Genomic DNA, 9,535 nt, shown 5'->3' on the forward strand with positions numbered 1-9,535 from the left:
TTTATTTGGAAACAGGGTCTTACTAAGTTGCTGAGAGCCTCACTAAGTTGCTAAGGCTGGCTTTGAACCTGCGATCCTGTCTCAGCCTCCCAAGTGCTGGGATTACAAGAGTGCACCACCCTGACCAGCTCATGATTTTTTTTTTTTTTTTGCAGTACTGGAGATAGAACCCAGGGTCTCAGCCATGTTAGATAAGTGCTCTAACACTGAGCTACTTTCCCAGTGCTTTTTATTTATTTATTTTGTGTGTGTGTGGTACTGAAGATTGAAACTAAAGACATTTTACTTCCAAGCTACACCTCAAGCCCTATTTTATGTTTTAAGTTCTCACTAGGTTGTTCAGAGTCTTGCTAAGATGTTGAGGCTGGCTTTGAACCTGCAATCCTCCTGCCTCAGCCTCTAAACTACTAGGATTAGAGGCATGCACCACCACACCATGCTTTTATTTATTTATTTTTGAGATAGAGTCTCACTAAGTTTCCCAGGCTGGCCTGGAACTTTCGATCCTCCTGCCTCATCTTTTTTTAGAAGCTGGGATAGCTGTATAGGATCGCTAGCATGCCTGGCAAATATTAGCTATTATTGTCATTATCATTTCATAATTATTATGATCAACGAAGGAACTTCTTATAAACATGGTGCTATGTGGGAGTGTAAACCATGGTGGCCTCCCTAAAAGGCAATAGAGTGATATTAAAATTTTTATTACAAGCATGGTGGCACATACTTGTAATCCCAGTCAAGACAGGAGGAGCCTGTGTCAACACATCCAAATCCTATTGGTCCTTCAAGACCTGTATCAATTGCCAGCCCCTCTCAGAGATGCACCAGCTCCTCCCGGGACACTGCAGCTCCTTCCCCAATCCCCAGCCCACACATCTGCTTTTCTCTTGGGTCTCACTGTATCTGGCTTACACACTGCAGGTGTGTGCCCTGCCTCTGGACTGGACAGAGACAGGTGTGTGTCCTCCATTTGTGATTCCTCAATACTTCTCTCTCTCTCTCTCTCTCTCTCTCTCTCTCTCTCTCTCTCTCTCTCTCTCAATACATACATACATACATATATATATATATATATATACACACACACACACACACACACACACACACACACACACACATATATATTTGGTTCTGAAAATTGAACTCAGGGACATTCTACCTCTGAGCTACACCCCCAGCCCTATTTTTTATTTTGAAACAGGGTCTTGTAGCTGGGCATGGTGCCACATGCTTATAATCCCAGTACTTGGTGTTGGTAAATAGCGTATGTGAGTCAGGCATGGTGGCGTATGCTTGTAATCTCAGCATTTGGGAGGCTGAGACAGGAGAATCTTCTTGGAGGACAGCCTCACCTACTACTTAGTGAGGCCCTCTGCAACTTGGTGAGATCCTGGTTCAAAATAAAAAATTAAAAAATTGGGCTGGGGGTGTAGTATCACCCTGGGTTCTGTCCCCAGTACTGCAACAAACAAACAAACAAACAAACAAACAAACAAACAAACAAACAATAAGCTGGGTGTAGTGGCACACACTTGCAATCCCAGCATTTGGGAGGCTGAGACAGGGGGATCACGGTTCAAGGCCAGCCTCAGCTACTTAGTGAGGCCCTTTGCAACTCAGTGAGACCCTGTTTCAAAATAAAGAATAAAAATATAGGGCTGGGTGTGTAGCTTGAAGGTAGAATGCTCCTGGGTTCCATTCCCAGTATCGCAAAATACTACTACTACTACTACTACTACTAATACTAATGATAATAATAATAAATAGGGCTAAGCGTGTAGCTCCAAGGTAGAATGACCCTGGTTTAAATTCCCAGCGCCATAAAAAACAAAAAAGGGTCTTGCTAGGTTGATGGGAGTCTCACTACTTTCTGAGGCTGTTCTCGAACATGTGATCCTCCTGTCTCAGCCTCCAGAGTACAGGCATGTGCCACCACCCCGCTCCGTGCAGGGTATTTTAAGATTGAGAGAGAGGAAGCGTGTAGGGCCAGCGATGGAGTATGGTTAAGGCAGGTCCTGGCTGACTGGAGGGCGGGGTGGGCAGAGAGCGGTGACTGCTGGGACCCCGGGTCAAGCCTGGGCTCAGCCTTGGCAAAGGGACAGCCGGCATTCCCCAGGGTGAATAACCTCGGGGCTCTGGCCCTCCAGGTCCTGCCCACATCATAAAACAGCAAGAGCTGCCCTTCCAGGGGCAGGAGGGAGGTGTGGGGTGACTGGGGCTGAGCCTCAGCTGCTGGGAGCCCTTATAAGCTGGGGTCCCCAGCCCTCAGCACGGCTCTCTCTACAGCTGGCTGCGTGCGCTCAGCTCCCGGCAGCATGGCCTTCAACGGCAAGTTCGAGTTTGAGAGTGAGAAGAATTATGATGCGTTCATGAAGCTCCTGGGTGAGTGAGCGCTGCCTCGCTGAGCCAGCGCGGGGTATGGCGGGATGGGACCCATTCATCACTCACTCACTCATTCATACATTTGTAGAGCATTCTTTGACCTACTTTTTCCCTAGGGATTCTATCCAGGAGCATTCTACCTCTGAGCTACACCCTCAGCCCTATTTTTATTTTTATTTCTTTATTTGTTTATTTTTTGGGGTACTGGGGATGAAACCCGGGGACTTTTCTACCTCCAGGCTATACTCCCAGACCTATTTTATATTTTATTTGGAAACAGGGTCTCACTAAGTTGCTGAGAGCCTCAGTAAGTAGCTGAAGCTGGCTTCGAACCTGCGCGATCCTCCTGTCTCAGCCTCCCAAGCACGGGGATTACAAGCATGCACCACCACGCCTGGCTTCTATTTTATTTTGAAACAGAGCCTTGCTAAGTTGCTGAGGCTGGCCTTGGACCTGCGATCCTTCTGTCTCAGCTTCCTAAGTACTGGAATTACAAGTATTTGCCACCGTACACAACTTAAAACACTTAATAATGTTTTATAAATATTTTTCCTTTACTGCTGAAAAACTTGAGGCCCAGAGAAACTGAGTTAGTAGCCCAAGGCCACACAGCTAGTAATCGCTGGAGACTTGGTTGGGGAGTAGAGACTTGATGTTTATTCATTCAATATGTACATGCACCTGCCGTATCAAGAGACATCACGGTGTTACTGACGGGGCTTGCCCACGCAGTGGTAGTGGTCATCAGTACCCAGGAAGCTGTGATGAATGTCATACCGCATCTTGCCTATGACGCAGGGGTCAGTAGAAATACCATGTTTGACAATCCACTTCTTTGTTCAGTCATTCAACAAACACAGGCTGCTAACTGTGCCGCTGAGGGCAGAGACCAGTAATTTTACCCTTTCTCTCACTGCTTAACTTCTTTTTCTCTTTTTTTCCTTTTTTTTTTTTTTTTTGGCGGTACTGGGGATGGAACCCAGGGGCATTCTACCTCCAAGCTACACCCCCAGCCCAATTTTTTTATTCTTTATTTTGAAACAGGGTCTCACTAAGTCGCAGAGGGCCTCACTAAGTAGTAGCTGAGACTGTCGGTGAACAGCGATTCTCCTGTCTCAGCCTCCTGAGTACTGAGATTACAAGTGTGTGCCATTACAACCGGCTCGGATTGTGTCTTGCCCAAGCTACTTGGCTATCTTCCCAGACACTGTGTTGGTAACATGCAGGCTTACCTGCCACTGAAGAGGGAAGCCTGTCCCCAAATCCCGGGTTCTAAGCAGCTCTATGTATCTCTTTTGTCACTTGGCCCAGGTCTCCCCAGTGACGTGATCGAAAAGGGTCGCAACTTCAAGATCATCTCAGAGGTGAAGCAGGAGGGACAGGACTTCACCTGGTCCCAGTCCTACTCCGGGGGCAACATCATAACCAACAAGTTCACCATTGGCAAGGAAAGTGAAATGCATTCCTTGGGAGGCAAGAAGTTCAAGGTAAGAGGACCCCAGGTGCCTTCCCAAGCCTCTGGCCAGCTTCTCCACTGCAGACACGAGCTATGTGTTCTTCCAGCTGAAGCCTTTCTTTGTTGTTCACCCGCCAGTACTAAGAGAAACTTGATAACTTAATGCTTGCCTGCCTGCCTGCCTGCCTGCCTGCCTGCCTGCCTGCCTTCCTTCCTTCCTTCCTTCCTTCCTTCCTTCCTTCCTTCCTTCCTTCCTTCCAGAATTGAATCCAAGGTACATTCCACCTTCAAGCTATACCCCTCAGTCCTTTTTATATTTTTATTTTGAAACAGTACCTCCCTAGAGAGCTGAGAGTCTGGCTACTTGCCAGAGACTATCCTTAAACCTGTGATTTTCCTGTCTCAGCCTCCCAAGTACTGGGATTACAAGCGTGCGCCATCACATGTGGCTTTGATTTTTTTTTAAATTTTAAGGTACTGAGGATTGAATCCAGGGCCTTGAGCATGCTAAGCAGAGGCTTTGCCACTGAGCTACATTCCAGCTCTGACACTTGGGTTTTTAAAAAACTTAATCTCTCCTGGCACAGTGGTGCATGCCTGTAATCTCAGTACTTGTGAGGCTGAGATAGGAGGATTGAAGGTTTGAGGACAGCCTAACAATTTAGTGAGATCCTGTTTCAAACTAAGAAACTCGGTAGGACTGGAAGTATAGTTTGGAGGTAGAATGTCCCTGTGTTTAATCCCTGGTATCACACAACACACACACACACACACACACACACACACACACACACACACTTAATCTCAAGCCAGGTGTCATGGTGATATGTATCTGTAATTCCAGTTCTTGGGAGGCTGAGATGGATCACAGGTTCATGGCCAGACTTAGCAAAGAGCAAGGCTCTTCACAATTTAGTAAGACTCTGTTTCAAATTCAAAAATTAAAAAAAATTCCTTGGGATCGTGGGGCTGCCGGAGTCCCCTCCTCCAGTGGGGCCGGCCGGCGCGTGGAGGGCCGTGGAGGGCTCCCATGGCTTGGGTTCACCGTTGTGACTTCCTCCCAGGCCAACGTGCGGATGGAGGGCGGGAAGGTGGTGGTGGACTTCCCCAACTATCACCAGACCTCCGAGATCGTGGGCGACAAGCTGGTGGAGGTGAGTAGGCCACTGGCTTTGGGGGCCGACGGGCTGACTGTTCTCTGCTCCCTGGAGGGGGACTCCTTCCCTCGCACCAGGGTCACTGGATCCCCAACCCGTGACATGGGATGGAGGCGCAGGAAAGCCAAGCGACCAGAGGGAGGGCACATGACTTTGGTGGCAAAGCTGGGATTGGAAGTGAGCCCCTGACTCCAGGTTCTACTCAGACGATGCGGGGCCCAAGTCTGGAGGCCCGTGGGACCCTTCACATCACGACCCCACTCTATTCCACAAGAACCTGCCTTCCAGATTTTCTGATTTTTCAAAAGAAGCTGGAAGCCGGGCGTGGTGGCGCACGCTTGTAACCCCGTGCTTGGGAGGCTGAGACAGGAGGATGGCACAGATTCAAAGCCAGCCTCAGCTACTTAGTGAGGCTCTCAGCAACTTAGTGAGACCCTGTTTCAAAAAAAAAAAAAAAAGGTCTGGGAGTATAGCCCGGAGATAGAAAGCCCTGGGTTCCACCCCTAGTACCACCAAAAAAAAAAAAAAAAAGAAGCTGTAAATTTGCATTTCTATGTGAAATCTCCACACTAATAAGTGTTGGAAATTACTCAGAATTTTTTTTTTTTTTTTTTTTTTTGGTGGTACTGGGGTTCCTGGAAGCCCTTCTACCTCCGGGCTATACTCCCAGACCTATTTTTACATTTTTATTTGGAAACAGGGTCTCCTAAGCCAGCGCGCACGGCTGGCTTCGAACCTGCGCGATCCTCCTGTCTCTGCCTCCCAAGCGCGGGGATTACAAGCGTGCGCCACCACGCCCGGCCTCAGCCCTATTTTTATACACACACAGACACACAGACACACAGACAGACAGACAGACAGACAGACACACACACACACACACACACAGATAGAAAGGGATTATTAAGAAGAAAGAAATTTGAAGATTTTAGCTAGACTGTTCTGGATTAGTAGTAGTAGTAGTAGTAGTAGTAGTAGTAGTAGTAGTAGTAGTAGTGGTGGTGGTACTGGGGTTCCTGGAAGCACTTCTACCTCTGGGCTATACTTCCAGACCTATTTTATACTTCTTTTTATTATTTGGAAACAGGCTCTCTTAAAGCCAGGGCAGCTGGCTTAAAACCTGCGCGATCCTCCTGTCTCTGCCTCCCAAGCGTGGAGATTACAAGCGTGCGCCACCACGCCTGGCAATTACTCAGAATTTAAAAACATTTTATGGTGCTGGGTTTGAACTCAGGGGGACTCGACCTCTGAGCTATACTCCTAGCCCTATTTTATTTTTTATTTACTTATATTTTTGCAGAACTGAGGATGGAACCCCAGGGGCATTCTACCTCTGAAGTACACCCCCCAGCCCTATTTTTTTATTCTTTATTTTGAAACAGGGTCTCCCCTGGATTCAGTACACACACACACACACACACACACACACACACACACACACACACAGGAAAGGAAACAGGGTGTCACTAAGTAGCTGAGGCTGGATACCAACCTGTGATCCTCCTGTCTCAACCTCCTACGTCCTGGGATTACAAGCATGTGCCACCACGCCCGGCTCTATTTTCTATTTATTTGGAAACTCTCTAAGTTGTGGAGAGCCTTGCTAAATTGACAAGGCTGGCTTTGTACCTGTGATCTGCCGGTCTCAACCTCCCAAGCACTGGGATTACAGATGTGCCCCACCACTCCTGGATGGGTTCCAACATTTGAATGAAGTAAGGGGTATACTATGGGGAAGTCCCCAACATGGCCCAAGAGGCCCTGGGCCTTCCCATCATGACCATTTTCCAGAGAATCCTTAGGAGACTCAGAGACAGAATGTGACTTGCCCGAGGCCACACAGCTTGCGGATTGTGGAGGCAGATGGAGCCCATCAGCCCACTTCTAGACTAGCCTCCCCTGTTCCTCCCTGGCCAGTGGGTCTTCTCCCACCCCACCTCTTCATTTTTATTTTTTAAGTACTTACATAGATGGATTGTGTTGAAAAAGTACAGAAAGAGCCAGGTGTGGTGGCGCACGCTCGTTGTACCAGCATTTGCGAGGCTGAGACAGGAGGCTGGCGGTCCCTGGCCAGCCTCAGCTTAGTGAGACCCTTTGCAACTCAGTGAGACCCTGACTCAAGATAAAGAATAAAAATATTGGCTGAGGGTATAGCTCGGGGGTAGAATACCCCCTGGGTTCTAAAAATTGACAAACGCTTTGGATTTTGGACACAATTTTCCATGAACCTTCATCCAGCGGCACCCACGTTCCAGGAGCCTCAGTTCCCTCCTCTGTGCACTGGAACAAGCTCCCAGGGCGGCTTGGGAGGATTAAAGGGAAGAATGCAAGGGAAAGACCTGGCCTGGGTGACCCAAGCAGCCGCGGGTAGCAGACCCAGATCCGGCGCCTCTGTCCAGCTGCGCGCTGGCTCCGCCCATCGGGGGCGGGCGCGGCGGAGGCTCCGCCCCCAGCGACGCCCACGCTACCCGGCTGCAGTCCAGGTTTGGCGCTAACTTCTGTTCCGCCTGCTTCTTGCAGCTCTCCACCATCGGAGACGTGACCTACGAGCGCGTGAGCAAGAGAGTGGCTTGAGCCCCGGGCCGCCCCGAGGGGTGCAAGTCCCCAATAAAGCTGATCTAAGAGCAGACGCTGCTCGCTCAGTCTCTGTTTTGTCCTTCCACGTCTTGGGGCCGCCTCCGGCTGGGTGGGGGTGGGAAAATCCTCAGAGATTTACGTCCTGCATGACCCGGGGAGGCATGGATGTGGACCACGGTACTCCTGACCCCTGGCAGGGATCACGGGTGGCCACCCCCACGCCTCATTCGGCAGATAAGAGACACTGTTGTTTGAAATTTTCATATTTATTTAGTTTTTTTTTTTTTTGCAGAACTGGGGATGGAACCAAGGGGCATCCTACCTCCGAGCTACAACCCCAGCTCTATTTTTTATTCTTTATTTGGAAACAGGGTCTCACTGAGTTGCAGAGGACCTCACAAAGTAGCTGAGGCTGTGTGCGAACCCTGATTCTCCTGTCTCAGCCTCCCAAATGCTGGGATTACAAGCGTGCACCACCACGCCCAGTTTAGTTATTTTTGAGATGAGGTTCTCCCTAAATTGCATGGTCTGGCCTCAAACTTGCAATCCTCCTACCTCGACCTCCTGTAACCCCAGTTCTTGGGAGGTGGAGACCGGCAGATCACAGGTACGAAGCCAGCCTTAGCCGTACAGCAAAGCTCTCCGCAACTTAGTGAGACCCTATTTCCAAATAAATAAAAAATAGAGCCAGGCGTGGTGGCGCATGCTTGTAATCCCAGGACGTGGGAGGCTGAGACAGGAGGAGCACAGGTTGGTGTCCAGCCTCAGCTACTTAGTAGTTGAGATTTCAGGTACCCACCGTGAAGGCTTCTTTAGAGACAGCTAGCCAGGCATAGGGCACAATGCCTGTAATCTCAGAATTTGGGAGGCTGAGAGAGGAGGATTGCCGGTTTGAAGACAGCCTCAGTGAGTAGTGAGACTCTTTCAAAATAGAAATGAAATAGGACTGGGGTTATAGCTTGGAAGTAGAATGGCCCTGGGTTCCACTCCCTGTAAAACACACACACACACACACACACACACACACACACACACACACACACACGGCTGAGCATGGTGGCACATGCCTGTAATCCTAGGTCTTGGGAGGCTCAGATAGGAGGATCTTTGGTTCAAGGCCAGCCTCTGCAATTTATCGAGATCCTGTTTCTTTTAAAATACAATATATATTGCCGGGCGTGGTGGTGCACGTTTGTAATCCCCGCACTTGGGAGGCTGAGACAGGAGGATCGCGCAGGTTCGAAGCCAGCCTCAGCTACTTAGTGAGGCTTTCAGCAATTTAGTGAGACCCTGTTTCCAAATAAAATATAAAATGGGTCTGGGAGTATAGCCCGGAAGTAGAAAGCCTCTGGGTTCCACCCCCAGTACCACCACACACACACACACACACACACACACAATAAATAAAATATTTAGCTGGCGTGGTGATACATGCTTGTAATCCCAGCATTTGGGAGGCTGAGGCAGGAGGATCGCGGTTGGTGGCCAGCCTCAGCTACTTAGGCCCTTTGCAACTCAGTGAGACCCTTTTTCAAAATAAAGAATAAAAAATAGGACTGGGGGTGTCACTTGGAGGTAGATACCCCTGGGTTCCATCGCCAGTACTGCAAAACAAACAAACAAACAAACAAACAAACAAACAAAACCTCACACAATATATAGGGCTAGTGGTGTAGGTGAGGGGGGCAGAATGCTCCTGGGTTCAATCCCTCCAGTATCACACACATAGAATAAAATAAAGTAAGATGAAATAACAAAAAGTAAAATAAAATAATAAATAGCCCGGCAGGGTGGTGAAGGCCTGTAATCCCAGTACTTGGAAGACTGAGACAGGAGGACCCCAGGTTCAAGGACAACCACCTCAGCAAGTCGGGAGACTCTCATCAACCTTGAGACACTGTTTCCAAATAAAGATAAAATAGTCGGGCGTGGTGGCGCAGCTTGTAATCCCCCCGCTTGG

General features: G+C 48.9%; 1 protein-coding gene across 1 annotated transcript; it reads left to right on the top strand.

Annotated features, from left to right (window-relative positions):
• Window positions 1–2,318: 2,318 nt before the first annotated feature.
• FABP6 (fatty acid binding protein 6) lies at window positions 2,319–7,572 on the top strand (the record flags this gene model as incomplete). Its single annotated transcript, XM_080699029.1, has 4 exons — window positions 2,319–2,385; window positions 3,697–3,872; window positions 4,906–4,995; window positions 7,519–7,572. 4 exons carry the CDS (start codon window positions 2,319–2,321, stop codon window positions 7,570–7,572), a joined length of 387 nt encoding a protein of 128 aa, XP_080555155.1.
• Window positions 7,573–9,535: the final 1,963 nt, after the last annotated feature.

This window comes from Muscardinus avellanarius, assembly GCF_963383645.1.
Source record: "Muscardinus avellanarius genome assembly, chromosome: 7".
NCBI classification, from domain to species: Eukaryota; Metazoa; Chordata; class Mammalia; order Rodentia; family Gliridae; genus Muscardinus; species Muscardinus avellanarius.